This window comes from Lepidochelys kempii, chromosome 8, assembly GCF_965140285.1.
Source record: "Lepidochelys kempii isolate rLepKem1 chromosome 8, rLepKem1.hap1, whole genome shotgun sequence".
Taxonomy (NCBI): Eukaryota; Metazoa; Chordata; order Testudines; family Cheloniidae; genus Lepidochelys; species Lepidochelys kempii.
Genome location: NC_136387.1, coordinates 15,063,241 through 15,083,281, shown reverse-complemented (window position 1 = coordinate 15,083,281; position 20,041 = coordinate 15,063,241). Strand labels below are relative to the sequence as shown.

The window sequence follows — 20,041 nt, the reverse complement described above, 5'->3', positions numbered from 1 at the left end:
ATCTGTCCGTGTAGACCGATTGATGCACACTAACAGTTAATGTGCTTTGACAAACCCTTAATCCTCCCTGGAATCCTTGGACGAGGATTCAATTACAGCAAACTTCGTACTACGGCTGCTTTACTCCTGAATGAAATGCCCTTCAATTTATGCACCTTGACTTCACACTTTCAGTAGATTCACTTTCACTTCACATCCCCATGTAGACAAGCCCTTAGGGTCACTCAGATGGGATTATTTATTTTTATTTTAAGATGTCGTATCAGATCTGCTCCAACACGAACTGCCTTCCAGTCCTCCCTAGCTAGGAAAGAGGCTACAGCTCAGAGATTCAGAGGAAAACATGATGCTGCTCAAGGCTGCCACGTGGTTGCAGAAGAGCATCTCAAGGAAGGGGACATTTAGTTACAGCTATGGACACAGTAACTATGTAGTGGGTCAATACCAAAGAGGTGTAAAAGTGTTTGAAGGAAAAGTGCAGACACCCACCTGTTCACAGATAGCATCAGCTGGTCCATACTTGCTTTGATCTTGTTTTGTGCTTCTAGATGAGTCATGTTTTCTGTGCTCTCGCCATTAATTGCCAGAATAATATCTCCGGGGCACAGGTTAGCCATGGCTGCTTTACTCCCAGGATTAATCTACACAAGGAAAGAAAAAAAGTGCTACTAAAAAGGATGCCTTGTGTGAGAACACGTAACAGTTAAAGAAAGAGGACTGGTTCTTTGGAAGGGAAGGGAATGTAGTGAACTTTCTGTTACCAAAGCAGCTGTGAGTGAAGAGTTTTCTATTGAGAGGGCCATTGTGCTTTGTCTGGGATGAAGATATTTACTAGTTTGGGCATGTTTTCAGAAGTAGCCTCAATTTTGGGGTGCCCTATTTTCTCCCCTGAAGACTGAGTTCTGCAGCCACACTGGATGGTTCTAGATATGGGTCTGATTCAAAGCTCTTTCAAGTAAATTAAGAGATTCCCATTGACTTCCATGACCACTTGATAACGTTCTCTTTACATTATTGTATGTAAAAAAGCAAGTTTGCAATGTAGCCCTTCACCCAAAGGGAGCTGGGCACCTAAAATCCCTTGGGCTCCTTTGAAAATCCCAGCCTCTATTCACAGGCTCCATCACGAGCTTGAGAACCAAATTCTGAAGAGTGCTGAAAAAATGAAAGGTGGTGGGTTGTTTTGGGTTGTTTTTTTTTGGCAAAAACAGAGAAGCATCATACCAGTCATGCTAACAGCTTCCTTCAGAGGTGTGATATTCTACATCAGCTTTCCCCAGTGCTGCTCAAATTATGTCTTTCCAGTCTTGCATGAAATAACATTATGCTTACTAAATCTCCATCACTTTTCCCCTACTATTTTTGTATTAATGCCAAAATCTCACTAAGATTAGAATTCCTTTCTGGGGAAACTAATGACATGTCCAGGTACCAGTTGTGGTTGGATTGTACAGATTTAGGGCCGAACACTACAGGTCTGAGTGAGCCATAGTTATTCAAAGCAGTGGGTGTTTTTCCTGTAACTGATCCAGCATGTTTCTAATTTTTGCAAAGATAAAATAAAATTATGTTATATGTAGGCAGTACAGCTGCCAATAAATGCGTGTCTTGTCTGTGCAAACTGTTGATAGCTAAATGTCTGTCCTCGAATTTCCTCCTCAGTCATTCATAGCATCTGTTTATGCTTCCACACACTTACTATGAGAACCACCAGCATGGTTTATCTAGTGAGAAAGTGCAGTCTGTTAGATATTTTACTTATTCATCTCTCATTGCATTTTAAATGTGATGTTTTTTGGATACCATTTAATGTCAGTCTTTATTTATACTAGAATAATCCTGTGTCTCAAGAGATGTGTGACTGCTTCAACATATTATTTTGCAGAATTACTGGGGCACATCTCTGACAGACAGATTAGGATTAAAAGGAAGTCTAATTTAGGATCGACTAGAGATTCCACCTCCCCATCCTAGTACAAACTACAAATTAGTCATGGAATTACAGCCTCTAACAACTGTGTCTCTTGGCAACTTCACTTTCTCATGGAAAACTCTTTGGCTTTGATTTTTTTTCTATTACACACAACCCGTGATCTCTGTTGCATCTTACTCTTAAATGGAACTATGCTTTTTTATATGGATTACAGGTGACAGGCGTGGTGCTATAGAATGACAGTAATAACGACATAAAGAAACCTCCAGACATGACTGTTTGGTTTGAGAATAAAGTGAAAGGGAAATTCTCCAATATTGTGACTTGGTCACTTCAGGGAGTTTCTAAAGGGAAAATGTTTTTAAACAAACAAACAAAAAAATCCTCACAATTTACATCTCTAAAAAGTAAATTTCCTAGGCTGTATTCAACATGTGACTCAAAAAGCAGAATCGCTACTCAGCGCCGTACTATCTCCCTTATATGCATTGTTTGGATGGATGCAAGGAACAAACTGGCTAACAAACCACATATATCAATTGTATCAAACACCTGGGACCCAGTTCAGGCTCTGGTTGATTTCTGGGTGCCACTAGGCATGCACATTGCACAGTGTTATTTATTCTGAGCCTCTAGAGACATACTAGAGACCCTAATAAACAAGCACAAACATGATTCTTGCCTTAAAGAGAGCACAATTTAAGTTTAAATATGACAGATGTAGTGAGACAGACAAGGGGTCAGAGGTGGACCAGGCGATAGCAATATCACCTGGCTAATAGAGAGGCTCAGGTAGACATTTTGATTTTGAGGCCCGTTTTGTATTGGCAAGGAGCATCATATGAACTCATGTTCTGATCCAGCCTCAGCACCACGCAGAGCCCTCTGCGGGCATATCTCATTCCCCTGGCAGGAATAATGTGGAAAGATATTGAGTGAACAGGGCAGGGAGCATCCAGTTTAAAATATACTGACCGTGTCACTTGTCACAGAATACCCCCTTCATGATGATGGGTACAGAGTACCAGTGGGGCATGAACTCTATGGGTTTATGCGGCGCTCAGAACCTCTTATGTCTAATCAGAACAATAAACCTGCACTAGGACCTTTGATGCATTTGCCATGATGAATTGGCATTTCTTATTTACTTTTCAATGTTTTCAGATGGCTTATTTTGTTCTGTACAAACCACTGGGCTTTCCACCTGCTTCATTTTTAGGCTCCACTGTAATGAAAGTGTCCATTTTCTATAATGTACAAGTAAAATCTATATTTATAATAGGGTTTTCCCCCTCCATTCAGCTAAACTAAATCAGAGCTTACTTGGAGAATAAGCCATTCATAAACAGAGTTCTTTGTGGTTTCCTATTTTTAGTTTGTAATTTGTTTAAAATTACTTTGGCAACTTTTTCATATTGGAATTATTTTACGCTATTCATGGAAATGCTTTTCAAGGTCTCGTTAGTTTGGGATATAAACATTGGTCCTTTGCGCGTGAGGCCCAACATTTGTATTGGTTGCTGAATTACCTTTAAAGCCCTACAGGCCAACTTCTCCAGATTTACAGCAGTGAAACGATCCCACTGACATTCTAAGCCAAATTCCCGCCACCAAGAAGTGGACATTAATGGGGGCCTCTAACGTGCTGGCTTTGGCCTCAACTGCATTTAAATCTTCTAGGGCAGTGTTTCTCAACCTGGAGTACGGGGCCCACTCGGGGAACCTTGAGCAGGTTTCAGGGGGTCCGCCAAAAAGACCAGCGTTAGACGCACTGGGGCCCAGGGCAGAAATCCGAAGCCATAGCATTTGGGTCTGAAGCTCGTGCCCTGAACCCTGCCACCCAGGGCTGAAGCCAAAGCCTGAGCAATGTAGCAATGTAGGACCCTGGGGCTCCAGGCAATTGCCTTGCTTGCTACCTGCTAACACCGGCCCTGGCTTTTATATGCAGAAAGCCAATTATTGTGGCACAGGTGGTCTGTGGAGTTTTTATAGCATATTGGGGGGGCCTCAGAAATAAAAAGGTTGTGAACCCCTGTTCTAGGGCAGACTCACATTGGCTTCAGTGGGACTCTGCATGGGTACAGGGACCTACAGAAGAATTCTAGGGCAGGATCAGGACCTTCATAGGCATGAAAATATGAAGTTGTGTCTGGTTGCTGCCACACTCATTGGATAAGGGATCTTTTATAGCAGGGTAACAACCTTACTGTACTTAAGATCAGGTTTGTATTTAAAGCTTGACTCTAACTGCTCTAAAATCTACATGGTTACTCATGGTTAGCCTTGACATTTGGTATACTTAACAGTGCCCTCTGGTTCTGACATTGATCCAAATTTGGGGCCATTTGAACAAGGGGTTCCCAAGATATAACTCTAAGGAGAAACAAAACAACTTTTCTTATAAATTGAAAGATTCCGGCAACTCATTTTTGGTCACACAGACATCAAACCAGGGCTCAGTTCATTGCACCAGGGTGTCCAACACTCAAAAGTTACCCCAAATGAGTACAGACATGGAACCCACCAGCTCTTTGGGGAAATCAAAATTAAAAGGTTACTTCAAAAATATTTTGCTTCTTCAGTTTGGCTTGTCATAAGGGTGACCCACATGCCTGATTTTCATGCCAAATTGATTATCCTGAGTTGAGTATGGAGAGAGAGAAATTAATAGGATTGTTAGTCTTGGAAGTTTCACACCAGCTGGAGAGCTCAAAGGGATAAACAGTAGGTCTCTGAACCTGATCCTCCTTGGGCAGAAATCTGAAAAGGGTTGGGAGGTATATCAGTAAAATCTGTCTCTGTTGGGGGAGGAAGGGCATGTGAGGATGCTAGATCATATTAAAGAAGTTCTGTATTAAAATCACAAATGAGTTTGATTCCCCATAGTTTAAATTCCAGGGTATTACTAATTAAGAGGTTTTTTTGGTTTTTGGTACTGTTTCTCTCCCTCTATGTATGAAACTTGCAAGCTGCTAATTCTGTTAGTACATTCTAAGACAGAGTCTGTTCTCAAAGCAATTCTTTGTAACAACAACTACTCACACAGAGAGAGACTCAAAGCAATACTCTGTAACAACAGAAACAGCACCCAGAGACTCCCCGCCCTTTTGTTGTATTCACTTTGTTAACAATTGTGATTAAAATAGAGATAGAGGATGTATGTGGATGGATGCTTGGTGTGGATAATAACTGAATTATCAGGGAGGTGCCAGCCTAAGAATCCAGTGTCCATCGGCTGAAGAAGGCGTCAAGTGGAAATAACCAGAGGACCCCCGGAGGGCAGACTGGAATCCACCCAACAGCCTCAAGAATGGGAGAACCTAAGAACAAGATAACATCTGGCAGCACGGAGCCGTCAGGAATGTGTCATCTGCTGATTGATTCAGCAACTGCATGATGAAGCAATTCCCATAGACTGGCATAGGAAGAAATTCCTATAAAAATGGACTCTAGAAAGTGAGAACTTTGGGGTCTGATTCTGCAAACCAACTTCCAGGAGTGTCAGATGAGCATCTGACAAGGCCCTGCTCCCTCCTCATGTCCAGGCCACCTGGCCAGTGGCTTGGCATGAGCAACTCTAAGGTTGGTAACTATGATAACAACCTTGCAGAACCCGTGTGTGTGTGTGTGTGTGTGTGTGTGAGAATGTGAATAAATATGAAATTGAATGGAATGTTATAGCTATAACTAACTGCTTACTACGATTCTTTCTGTATTCACAATAAATGTGGCATTTTGCCTTTTCCCCTTTAATAAGATCCTGCTGGTTTTTATTTTATTGGTATAAGAAGGAGGTTATTTTGGGGGAATGTAATAAAAAAAATTAATTAGATATGCAAATGCTTTTACTGGAAAGGGAGGGCCTTTTAGGGGGGAGTGAGGGGGAATAAGGGTGAGAGGGGTCTGGGGCTGCATCAAAGAGAAGGGGACAAATGGTGATGGGTAGTAGAGGAGGGGAGAGGTGGGGGTCTCAGGTGAAGGGAACTGGGAAGGGGACATGGATTGAATAGCAGGGAACTAGGGGACAATAGGGACATGGGCACCCCTCTTTCTACCACCCTATGCGAGCTGGGATCTGGGGTTCCCTGCCCATCTGACAGTCTGACCCCCCTCTCACTCCCCCTCATGTAAGCCAAGTTCTGGGGTGAGGGCTTGCCTTTCTCCGGTATCCAAGCCTTTCTCCCTAACCCCCATGTGAACTAGGATCTGGAGAAGCCCTGCCCCTCTGGAAGTGGAGCTTAGAACAGGCATGCTCAGAGCAAATGACCAAAAACACTGGGGTGAGGGGCTAAGAACCAATATGCTTAACACACATCAGAAACTCTCCTGCACTGCTGGCAGGAAGGGAGCACCCACTGACATGAATGGTGCAGTTCACCCATCTCAGAGCAATTGTTTCAAGCTATATTCATCAACATGGAGTATTCTCTTTCCTCTGAGAACTTCTCATTGAGATGAATGGGCCACTTAATGCCTCACTGGGCCTACAACTTTGAAGTCTGAAACCCACCTTGGGCATTTGCCTTAACTCTGTATTCCTTGGTTTCTGCTGAACTCCATGTTCTGGAAGGGCAAAAGCTATTCCCGGGCATCCTTAACTATGTTAATGATTTATTTATTTGCCATTTAATTATTAGCAACTACAGTTCTCTTTTAATTCAAGTGTTAGAACTGGGTGTTGAGTGCAACATGGCCAGGGTTCTAGTCAATAGTTCTCTGCAGGTATGGCTATGTGATTTATTCAATAATTGTGTGTTGCAGGCTGACTTGAATTCACTAAAGGGCATGTTCTGAAAATCAGTGGAGTTAAAGTGGCATAAATCAAACGAGATTTTTGGCACAGGGCTTTTGGCAGATTGATCCATGCCTCCAGTCAGCTAGACCTAGAGCCTGCTTTGATCAGTAACCAAAGTACATGTGACATGAATGAAGTATATGCCAGCAGGGTCTGAGAGTGAGCAGGCACATATTAGGGAATTAAAAACACTTAAAATATCTGTGCCAGCCCATTTTATTAATTTCTTCTATATCACTCTAAAGTCACTTTATAGCCAGAGCTCTGGATAATTTTCAAAGGAACTTTACTTGTGCATGCTGCTGAATGTAATGAATAGAATGGGGTTTTTTTAAGACAAAATAATGATCTGTGAATAATCTATTGAGGCTTTGTGACAATAAGGATGCTGGAAATTACCACTGTTGAAAACAGATCTTTATTACAAGGGACAAGTGTCAAAAAAACCCTGTTCCATAGTTAAGGTTATGTAAACACAAACTTTTATAAAACCTAAGACAATATCCATGATCCATGCAGACAGATCCTCAGATGGCATAAACGGTTTGCAGCGAAGCAATGACAATTTACACCAGCTAGTGATCTGCCCCATAATCTCCATGTTTCCATGAAGATTTTTTTTTTTTAATTCCAATGGAAACAGTTAAAAATAAAGACACTCGCTATCAACATCTGCAATTGTTATTGATCAGAGCCACCTGTTATCACTTCAAGCTATTTGAGGAAGCAAACATTTTCGCATATACTTTGGGATACCTCCCCTGGAGACTATTAAGTAAAGACTCAATTCTTCCAGGATGGCCAAAAGAAGTGAGTCAATATGGGATTCCCCCTCTGGGATTCCCAAGACATCTTGTCTATTCTGTGCCCGTTTTGTCTATATTGTAAACTCTTCAGTTTGTGGGCTGTCTGTATGCTGTGTTTTGCACAGACCCTTGTATCCCAGTGAAGTCAGCGGGATTGCATTGGGGCACAAGGGTCTGTACTAGCTGATCATATTGCAGGAGAGGGAGCAAATACTGTGCAATAATCACTTGTGTACAGTCGGCATTTCCAGCTGGTCCCAAAGTATATGTGGAAAGAATATCTCCTTTAATTTTATATAATTTAAAATTCTTTGTAGCTGATCCTACTCAAAAGCCCCTGGACAGTTGTCACCACCCTCTTCTGACATCTGGATATTTAGAAGAAACTGGGGAAACTCAAAAAGAAAAGGAGTACTTGTGGCACCTTAGAGACTAACCAATTTATCTGAGCATAAGCTTTCGTGAGCTACAGCTCACTTCATCGGATACAAACTCAAAATTTCTCTGCCTGATTCTCCTTTACACTGGTGTAAACTGAAAGACTTCAGTGCAACTGCTCCTGTTTTATAGCTCAGAGACCGTGCCACAAGTCCTCCTTTTCTTTTTGCAGATACAGACTAACACGGCTGCTACTCTGAAACCTGTTTTATAGCTGTATAAGCAAAAACAGAATCGACCCTCTGTCTTTTACAACCAGTTGAAAACAGTGACTCACATTCTTTGATTTAGGAAGCCTGTCATCTTCAGCTGGTCAACACCCATGATGTATTTTGTGAGAGGAATGCATTTCACATGGAAACAGTTCAGGTCGGATGTGTCATATAATACTTGCATGTAATTCACAGATCACAGGAAGACACAATTTTTGCACAGCATTCAGTGTTAAGCTGTCCAGCAGACTAAAGAGCATTAGTACACAGATGCTAATGTTTAGCTCAGTATCCATTCATAGCAGTAAAGAATTTACAGTGACTTCAGGCCAAATACACTGTAAACACTATGGTCTTAAAGAAATCTTTAAATAATTTGAGTTGAGGTCTTTAAATTAGCCAATATTTAGTGAGACAAGGTGGGTGAGGTAATCTCTTTTACTGGACAAACTTCTGCCGGTGAGAGAGACACGCTTTCAAGCATAGGCCATGTCTACTCTATCACTTAAGTTGGCAAAATTTATGTCGCTCAGAGGTGTGAAAAAACACCACCACCTCCCCGCCCTAGCAACAGTCTGGAAGAGGTACAGAGAGACCTGAGGAAGAGCTGTGAAAACTCAAAAGCTTATCTCTTTCACCAACAGAAGTTTATCCAGTAAAAGAGATTACCTCACCCTCCTTGTCTCTCTAATATCCTGGAACCAACACCACAGCAACAACACTACAATCAACCAGTATTTAGTGTCAACTGAAAGTGTCATTAACATTCCAAAAAGAAAAGGAGGACTTGTGGCACCTTTGGGACTAACACATTTATTTGAGCATGAGCTTTCATCATTCGGATGAAGTGAGCTATAGCTCACAAAAGCTCATGCTCAAATAAATGTGTTAGTCTCTAAGGTGCCACAAGTCCTCCTTTTCTTTTTGCGAATCCAGACTAACACGGCTGTTACTCTGAAACCTGTCATTAACATTCCATTCATCTCCCTGCAAGGCCATTAACAAAGATGTTAAAGGGCCTTGGCCCTGACTCAAAATCTCTGCACTACCCCCATTAGATACCCTCCCCAATTGGATATGTTGCTATTTATCATTGCCATGCATTTACAGTCCTTTCAGCAAATATAAATCCATATGGCACCATTCCTATCTAGCCCATTGAAATTAGTTTGATTCATAGTACAGATATGTGATCAGCCATGCTTGATCCAGGCTTAAGGCTTAACTGTGTCACTCAGGGTGTGGATTTTCACACCCTGAGCGATGCAGCTGGGTTGACCTAATTTTTTAATATATGCCTGGCGTCAGATCAATAAAATTTGCAAAGTACTTCTGAATTTTCAGCTGGAAGGTACTACAAGGATGTAAAGTATCATTACTTTGCATTGGCCCAGTAATGTGCTCTGGGGAAGTTTTCTGTGCAAATGTATGGAGATTTAAAAAATAAATAAATAAAGCTATGAAAACACAAGAACTTCCATGTGTTTCACTATTGAGGTGATCACACAGCACAGTTGTCTGCCTTATGAACTACACTGGAAACATCTGTCATTTGTAATGCCCCCCAAAACTAGAAGTAAAATTATGGACAGAACAGCCCCTGTAAGCATCCCTTTCCTCTACAATACCCCTCCCTCCTCTCAGCACCCAGGACAGGAGTTGTAGCCACAGCACACTATGCTCCAGCTGGTCTCATCTGCTGGATGGCCGTAGAAGACCACAGGCAATTGAGAGCTCACCCCTGAAGCTCTAATTTATACCAGGAAGCAGGCATCCCCCCTAAAGGGCTGAAAAAACCAGGAGCCGAGGATTTCTTTGCTCTTGCACCAAGCACAAGGACAGAAAAAGGGAGAAAGAGCTCGAGTGATGAATTATTAAACATGTTTTGCGCTGTACAAGATCCCCAAAAAGCCAGTCCGTAACCCAGAGCTAAGATGTTCATGGATAAAACAAGAAATGCTGAGAAACCCAGAGGCGGTGCTAACGTGGGGTGTGAGAGGGGCAGGAGAGGGGGTGTACAGTTATAATTACGAACAAGTTACATTTGCTCAGCTAAAGACTGAGCTGTCATTGGGTTTAAGAGGATTTTCACACACACCCCATCCTCTCTCTCAGGATTGCCACACACCCACCACCTTCCTTCCCTCCAAAAGCAGCAGCATCAATGAGTCTCTTTGTGACGCTGCCTGCAGCTGCTGATGTGTGGAGTGGTCGGCTCTTTCCCCTAGAGACTGACACATTTCCCTCACGATGTGAAGTCTGCTTCCCTAGAGACTCATGTGGAGAGTTTGCTTTCAAATGTCTGACCCTGGCTGTGGGTGGCGTCGCTAGGCCAAGCTACATTATTCCATTAGTTAAGAGACAACACAAAGATGAGTGGATAATTAGATCTTAAGGAAGAGATTTAACAAAAATACCAGTTGCTATCTTATCTGGCCACTGGAGTTTGCATATGCTTTAAAAGTGCTCATGTCTGACATCAAGCCAGTAAACGAAAACACTCCTACAACTGTTGCTTATACTGTAATGAGCTAGTTGGCATTTGGAGATGTGCAACTTGATTTCCTAAGCGACACTGTTTATACTTGAAACATACATAAATACACACACACAGTGTTTATATTTTCTCTCAAGGAGATCAAACTCAACACTCCCCAGCACACTAAGGAACCAACTGGAGGGGGCCAAAACCTGAGAGTACCATTGTGCCCCACCTATACCCATGGCAATGGGGCCAAGGGGGAGGAAAACTCTGCAAGGTTCCCCCTTCAAGCATGTCCTCCAAATTCTTTCACAAACAGCAAGGCATATTTCCCCCAAGCAGGGGGCTTGCAACCCTAATTCTGTGGATCCCCTGAGCTCTGCTATAGGCTTGGACCATCTGTGCAGATGTTCTCTCCTTCTAGGACTGCTCCATGGTCCCAGGTGGTTCCCCCTGCTCCCTGGGAGTGAAGCTCCATTGTAGCCCGGGACTATATTACCTTTTCAGAAGAGTTCCCATGGGCCGCCAGTGAATGATACAGAGTCAGTCTTCCCAGCTCTGTTGTAGCCAGCACTGCGTTTTTTGCTCTCTACCAGTGGGACTTGGTTATAGGCAAGTTAGGGGAACATACTGTTCCATAAGCATGATCAAAAGGCCCAGATCAAAGCCTTAGAAAGCTGGTCAGATGTGGTCTAACAAAAACATGACAAAATTCACAGCTATCAGAGAGAACAAATGAACTTGCTCTATCCTCAGACAGCAGGCCATGTACCACCACTGCAGTATTTCGTATAGCAAGATTTTTAAATCGGAAGAATCAAAAGTTAAGCTATCAACCAATGAAGTTCAATACCCGTCACCGCCACCACCACCACCTTTAGCATTTTCCTGTTTATTTTATTAAGCTTTCTGTTTTAGCATAGTTCACGGGAGAGAACAACAGATGTTTCATTCCAATCCACCTGCATCTTTCCCACAACACAGAAATTTGGTAAGAACAAAGACATATTAATAAATAGGTTAAGAGATTCAGGATGGAGAAATTGCAAGATGTTTGATAATAGTTTTACATTCAAAATACAGATGGATCCAAATCAAAACTTAGATCCAGGCTTTCTTGCAGTTTGAATTCCAGTCCAGATCTTTGAGGCTCACCTTGGTCAAAGATGGAAAAAGCTGAGAACCACTGAACCCTATAAATTACACAAACCTATATATTATATAAATTGATGAGGTTGGAGAATTAAGAATGCCAGTGACTGAGCAATAGGAGGCAAGTGACAAACTAAAGTATAAATGCAGACTTAAGAGCTCCTTCTTCAAGAAATACACAGTTCACCCAAGGGCCACATTTTAAAAGGTATTTGGGCCCCTAAATATGCAGACAGGCACATAGGCATTTCTGAAATTCTCACAAGGCACCTATCTGCATCTTTGGGCAACTAAATACTTTTTAAAACATGGCCCCCTCAAAATTGGACACAACAATGCTCCGAACAAGGGTACCCTGAAAGGTATCGGATACAGTTTGCTTCCCCTTATCAATTGCCTTTGCTAATCCACAACAAGCAGAGACATTCCTGCTCATTACCCTCCGCAGCAGGACTGAATTGCAGCTGTATTACCCCCGTAGCACTGACTGGCTACCTCCATCCCACCAGTCACTTCCTGGAATGTAAGTGGTATGGCTTTAGGTCAGTTTTGGAGCAATCTCCTGTGTGCTTTACAGGAGACAAACAGAAGCGGCTTATGGCTTTTTATCTTAAGAGTACTGGGTTTCCCAACCAGAGGGGTAAGTATATGTAATCTCCTTTTGATAGTAATAACAAATAGTAGGAACAGGTTAGGGAGATGCAGAAACACACAAAATCATGATTTATTCATTCATTTATGTTGCAATTGATTATGAAAGTTTAAGGAATGGGTAAATTTGCAATTTACCTTCAAGCTCCCACCACACCTTCCCTAGTGGGAAAACTGATCATGTGATGCCTAGACTCCCTCTCACTGAAGGCAAAGTTAAATTGACTGCAGGTGTGGAGGAGCTGTCCTTGTGCAACATTCAGTATTTGGAATAACAAATGTTTTTGAATCCTTCTGTTCTGGAGCTAGATGTAGGTTGATTTTACTGTATTTTTAAAGTTTGGAAATCTTACTGTGGATTGCACACAAATGTCACTAAATTATTTCACAAGATATTTTTTCGTGAAATTACTTTGAAGTTCTGGTCGACATGAATTTGAAACATAGATGAGGCCAGCATAGCTCCTTCACACTGCTGCATTCCATGAGAAATTATCAGTAATGGCATGGACTTTGAAAGGGCCTTTGTGATGCTTTGATATTATATTGGTAGCAATGCTCTTGGAGAGCAGAGTAGATACCCTAGTGGTATTGTTCCCCACCAAAAAATAAATAGTAAAAATATTGTTTGTATATACACACAAAAGTGATAGATTTCTCTCTCAAGAGGGTGTAAGGACCACTACTGAATAACACAGTGCTCAAACCTTGGCTCGGTATGAAATTTTGCACAACCAGCAACGTAACAGCCAGCACACTGGGAGATGAAATTCTAAAACACTTTGCATAAGCCTGCAAATGTACTGACTGCAATGGGACCAGGACTGCGGCCTATCATGCTCTACATGACACAGAGAAAAATATCATTGTACTTGTTTTTAGTATTGGGAAAGTCATTTTAACCATCTTGATACTGGTTAGAGGGAGAAACTGGATTAATAAAAAATAGCTCCAAAGTATCTAGCTTTTTGGCTACAGGTCATTTTACAAGAACTCTCAACACCTGTCTTAACAGAGCAATAGTTCGAATTTTATTTTAAAGCTAATGTTGTCATTATACTAACAATTTTAAAAATGCTGTAAATCCCCCTGAATGTGTAGAACATTTTCTGTTTTGTCAAGTCTGGCAAAGACCTACAGTATTTTAGGGTGGATTAGGTTTATTTTGCTAAACTCAAGCCAAGGTCAGACCTTGTATGACTGGAACTACATGAATCATTCCTTCCACCTAGTTTCCTACCCTGGATTATCAGTGTGCTTGATTAGAGTAATTAGCATTAGGCTCTCTCTTTAGTATTTTCTTCTAAACAAACTCCAAGGCTGAATAGCAAGAGATTTTTATTTTCCTCTCATAGCTATTTAATAAAATCTGAAGGCAGAACATTTAGGAAGCAATAAAAATATATTAAATCTAATTCCACTAGCTCTTACCTTTAGTTTAAATGATTTTTAAGTGTCATTACAACTGTAGGTTTCAGAGTAACAGCCGTGTTAGTCTGTATTCGCAAAAAGAAAAGGAGTACTTGTGGCACCTTAGAGACTAACCAATTTATTTGAGCATAAGCTTTCGTGAGCTACAGCTCACTTCATCGGATGCATACTGTGGAAACTGCAGAAGACATTATATACACAGAGACCATGAAACAATACCTTCTCCCACCCCACTCTCCTGCTGGTAATAGCTTATCTAAAGTGATCATCAAGTTGGGCCATTTCCAGCACAAATCCAGGTTTTCTCACCCCCCCCCCTTTTTTTTTTTTTACTACAGGACAGGCCTAACAAAGAAAATAACAGAACGCCACTAGCCATCACCTTCAGCCCCCAACTAAAACCCTTCCAATGCATTATTAAGGATGTACAACCTATCCTGAAGGATGACCCAACACTCTCACAAATCTTGGGAGACAGGCCAGTCCTTGCCTACAGACAGCCCCCCAACCTGAAGCAAATACTCACCAACAACCACATACCACACAACAGAACCACTAACCCAGGAACCTATCCTTACAACAAAGCCCGTTACCAACTGTGCCCACATATCTATTCAGGGGACACCATCACAGGGCCTAATAACATCAGCCACACTATCAGAGGCTCGTTCACCTGCACATCCACCAATGTGATATATGCCGTCATGTGCCAGCAATGCCCCTCTGCCATTTACATTGGTCAAACTGGACAGTCTCTACGTAAAAGAATAAATGGACACAAATCAGATGTCAAGAATTATAACATTCATAAATCAGTCGGAGAACACTTCAATCTCTCTGGTCACGCAATTACAGACATGAAGGTCACTATCTTAAAACAAAAAAACTTCAAATCCAGACTCCAGCGCGAAACTGCTGAATTGGAATTCAGTTGCAAATTTGGATATTATTAATTTAGGCTTAAATAGAGACTGGGAGTGGCTAAGTCATTATGCCAGGTAGCCTATTTCCCCTTGTTTTTTCCTACCCCTCCACCCCCAGACGTTCTGGTTAAACTTGGATTTATGCTGGAAATGGCCCACCTTGATTATCATACACATTGTAAGGAGAGTGGTCAGTTTGGATGAGCTGTTACCAGCAGGAGAGTGAGGTTTTTGGGGCGGGGAGGGGGGCGGTGAGAAAACCTGGATTTGTGCTGGAAATGGCCCACCTTGATTATCATGCACATTGTAGGGAGAGTGGTCACTTTGGATAAGCTATTACCAGCAGGAGAGTGAGTTTGTGTGTGTGGTTTTTGGGGGAAAAAAAAGGGGGGGGGGGGGACGTGAGAAAACCTGGATTTGTGCTGGAAATGGTCCACCTTGATTATCATACACATTGTAAAGAGAGTGGTCACTTTGGATGGGCTACTACCAGCAGGAGAGTGAGTTTGTGTGTGGGGGGGTGGGGGGGGGGCGGAGGGTGAGAAAACCTGGATTTATGCTGGAAATAGCCCAACTTGATTATCATACACATTGTAAGGAGAGTGACCACTTTAGATAAGCTATTACCAGCAGGAGAGTGGGGTGGGAGGAGGCATTGTTTCATGGTCTCTGTGTATATAATGTCTTCTGCAGTTTCCACAGTATGCATCCGATGAAGTGAGCTGTAGCTCACGAAAGCTTATGCTCAAATAAATTTGTTAGTCTCTAAGGTGCCACAAGTACTCCTTTCAACTTACTCTCAGTTACATTTTAGCTTCTTATAAATCTAGTACATATAAGTATACTTTGAATAAAAGAAACAGCTACCAACTCTTAGTTCTGTCATACAGGAGATATATACCTGGCAAAGGCTAGCAGACAATCTTTGCAATACGAGTTTTAGGACTAATGCACATTTAGCAGTTAATCCAATCTATTTGAAAGCTCTAATCAAAAACTGATTGCAGCAATAGATTAAATAGTACCAGCTACATTAAACAAGCGTAATCAAATACAGAGTTGCAGAAATTTGAAACAAAACCAAGGAACTAAACAATGGCTTAACGTGAAGGGCTTCAGGGGAAAACACATATTTGGTGGTCCTAGGTCTCTCAGCAGTGGTTATTAGACTACATTACAATAATGAATGGCATATACATTGTAAGTAATGTGTTTAAAAGGCTCAGGATTGTAATGATATCCAGAGTGATTATCAGGAAGCCCTACAGCAAAATCCATACAGATCAGAAATTTTTTTTTTTTTAAATAACTGTTCTGTCAGAAACCTTTACTTTTACAACCTCCCAACCCTTTACTGGAACAAATACTCTCCTGAATGTAAAATAAAACCTAACGCTGTTAAATTTTCTTTAAAGAATGCATGATCTCAACATTCAAACATGGAAGTGCTACATCATTCAAAAATAGATTGTAAATATGTTTTTTCACACTTTCATTTGTTTTGTGTAATTATGGGCCAATACCGAAAATGTGTTTTCTGGTTCACTCCCAGAAATCAACAGAGGGACTAATATACTAAGCTACCCAGGACAATTATGAGTAATTTGTTTATTGGAGTAAATCTACATTTTCTCCAAACATAAAGGCTTGGGGCATCTTTGACTGAACTCAGTAGAAACATACCTTTGACTTCAGTAGGAGTTGGACAGGACAGTTGGGCCATAAATTATCCAAATGCATTTTAAATATGCCTACTGTACTTATAAGATGGTAATTTTAATTACAGGCAGGGTGTGTATCTCATGATTAGACCGGAAATCAGAGAGCCATGACTCCTGGCTGTTATTCAGCTCTTAAATACCACCATGATAGGTACTAAACAAAAACATAAGATAACCTCAGCTCTGCCACTGAGTTGCAGTGGGACCAAACCTCTTAACTTCTATACAACTTTGTGTATTATTATGCCTAAGAACGTTGGGAGGCTTTATGTCTGTTAAGTACTTTCAGTAATCTGGAAGCAGGATGATGAATGAAGGGTTCTGTTTCTGTTATTAAACCACAGCGGATGAAAAAGAGGAAGTACCCTAGCAATCAAAACTAAAAGATGAAGTACACTGATTTTCCATAAAGTTCAACTTGTTTGAACTGCAGTTCTTGGAATAATTAGCCAAGAAAGCAAAGTTGACAGTAACCAGATCCTTACCTAATTAAATCTTAAGTCTCATTTCTAGCACAATGCCTGTCAAATCATGAGGCCAGCTTCAAACAGCTGTTGCCTCTGTAAATTCCACAAAGGGGGAGACAGTACACAACGTTCTTCCCTCAGCTCCAAGCTCTCAGTTGTACTTGCCCATAGGCCATGTGCCACCTCGCATGGCTCAGAGAGCAGCCTTGCACTAAAAATGCTATTCCCAGCATTGTGCCGGTATTATGGTGATGATTCTGATGCACCTAACATGGGGGCACAATTCAGTACAACGTATGTTTGAAGTTGCTAAACTCAGCCTGGCCAATTTCAGCTTCACAGACAACATACAGGAGGAAAAATGAACTGAATTAGTTCTTGCTGTTAGATGGGTATGGGAGAAAGGAACGTGCCCCCTTCCCTCCCCCAAAATCTGTCCTTCCTACAGCTCCTTTTAAAATATTATTTTTTAAAAATTAAAAATAAAGAGTAAAATTTTAAAAACTATCCCAAACATTAATTGAACATGCAGGCTAGAGTTCTGGCCTCTCTAAAGCAATCTAGTAACCAGTACCATAGCTGAGGCTCCAAATGATTTTAGGCAGAAGATAATGACAGGTGTAGCTCTGATCTCATCGCCATCCTCACTAAAACCCTGCTGGTACAGGGCCCAATTCTACAAGGTGCTGAGTAACCGCTTCTACTGCTGACGTGAAGGATCAGGCCACTCTATGTAATTATATTTGTGGACCTACAATTTTCTATTTATCAAATAGAAAAACTATTTTCAGGAAAAACAAACGAACTTTAAGAAATATATGTGGTTATTGATTACATGAGCTTTCTTCAAATGCCCCAGCAAAATGAATCTAGTTATTGGAAAACAATGGGCAAAACTCTACTCTCAGCGGCATCTGTGCAACTGTAATGATTTACCATGGAAGTTAAAGATAGAAAACAGACGTAGTAGATCATACAATCCATCTCCCTGTCAGGGCAGGATTGTTCACTACAATATTATTGAATGTTTTTAGTGCTAAATCCAGAATAGATTTAAATACATGATGTGAAGTCATTTCCACAGCTTTCCTTGAGGGCCCATCTTTAGTCTTCTTCTCCATAATATCCTAAATAACTCCTCTCCCTCCCTTGGGGTTTACAACCTTCAACTACTTATACTCTGTTAAAATGTCTCCTCCTTAAATGTTGCACGGCCATGCTATAAATACAGGTATTTTAGGGTCTAGTTCTTCAGTCTTTATTCACACAAGTATTTTCATTTGTTTCCACTTATGTTTTTAAATGTTGCCTTAGTGGAACTGGAATATAAAGGCCAAGTTCTGTCTTCATTGGTTTGCTTCAACCCAGTTTGGCAAGATGGACTTTGAAAAAGAAACTGCAATCTTAAAGGGGTCTCACCTAGGTAACTAAGTGTAAAATGTTGTCTTACATTTGCTTGCTGTGTGCTCTCACAGCAGCAACAGTATTTTTGCATTCCATTAAAATTAGTGAATTGTCTAGTCTAGAGGGAAATTATTCTTTTCCCTAGTAGTCTAGCAGTCATAGAAAGCCAAATACTTATTTGCTGAATGATTTATAAAACAAACCAGACACAGATACACTTGGGTGTTGTAAACAACAGAGGGTCTCATCCTGTAGGAGAAATCTGGATTAAATTATCAAGTCTTTAGCGATTAGAGACATCTTAGTCAGATTTAAAAGAGCAGAACAAATGTTGAAGTCTTCCCTCTGTCTGAACATAAACTCCTATTAAAGGCCTGGCTCATACCCATTATATCCACACAAGGGGAGATCACGGTTGTGAAAAACCTACCTGGTTTTCAACAGACAAAGATAATCTAGTGGATTTTATGTGGGGTTTCCATTTCTTTGCATAATTTTTTTTAACTTCTATATCCGTCTGAAGTGCTTACATCATCATAACGTGTATTTAGACACTGGAGACACTAATTTCAGTCTGCAACTGAAAACTTTAACCATCCTAACAAGTGAACACAGAAGCGATGAGAATTTTAAGGCTCTTGTTAGAAGCACTATGAGAAAGCAATAAGAAACCTATGGAACTAACTGGAAGCCTGAAAGGGAAGGTGAATAAGTGGGGTCCTTGGTGATTGGGTAGTAGGTTGTGGCAAGTGGATCAAACGAATGGTCACGATGGAAAGTGTATTGATATCAAAGGGCACATATAAAAACAGCATTGCCAGTCCAAAGTATGTGGTCAACATCACAAGTCAATACCCCTGAAAAAGAATCATGAGACAAATAGGTTCTTTTTACTTGCTTCCTGCTTTCTGAGCTCTTAGAAAACATTTAGGTCATGGTGTCAAGCTTCTTCTGTAATCAGGAAGGTTAGAAACCTGTTTGTTTTAAATGAAAGTTTAGGTTCTTGCCTAATCACATCTCTATGAGCTGGGGTTAAAAAAAAAAAAAAACACACACCAAATGTCATGGGACTTGCAAAGAAATTGTGAGAGTTGGCAATACGGAGTGACAAAGCTCAGTTGGCCCAACTAGTTAGCAGCCTGGAGACTCCTATTGAGTTAATGGTTTTCATGCATTAAATTGCTGGCTTTACCTTTACAGTCATCTCTGTCTACACACACACACACACCCAAAAAAGATGGGGCAATGTGGAAGGAACACTAGAAGGGGATTCTTGTGGAGATTTTCTTTCCTACAGTCCCTTCCTGTGCATTTTGCCACAGAGGATTTTCAGACCCAAAGTCAGTCTAAGAGTTCTCTGCATCAGGGCACCCAATATTTGGCCCCATATTTACAAACAAATTTAATCTCTGTTACAGATAACACTTTAGATTACTGAAAATAAAATTTTTGAAATCTGATTTGTTTTCACTACTTATACTGTTTTTTTAGTATTTGCATCAACAGAGGGACAAGGAAAATAAGGTAGTTTCATTTTTCTTCACAGTCAATTCATACTTAATTTCCTATTATCTTGCCTTAGCAGAATGTTACAATATCTGGGTTGGGGAAAAGAAATCACAACTT

At 41.0% G+C, this 20,041-nt stretch overlaps 1 protein-coding gene across 1 annotated transcript in view; it reads right to left on the bottom strand.

The window, feature by feature from the left end:
- The window catches only part of PDLIM4 (PDZ and LIM domain 4), a 105,345-nt gene that overhangs the window by 79,754 nt on the left and 5,550 nt on the right, over nt 1–20,041 (bottom strand). The window contains exon 2 of the mRNA XM_073355643.2: nt 490–641. Coding sequence (XP_073211744.1) covers nt 490–641 — 152 coding nt within the window. The remainder of the gene's footprint in view (nt 1–489; nt 642–20,041) is intronic.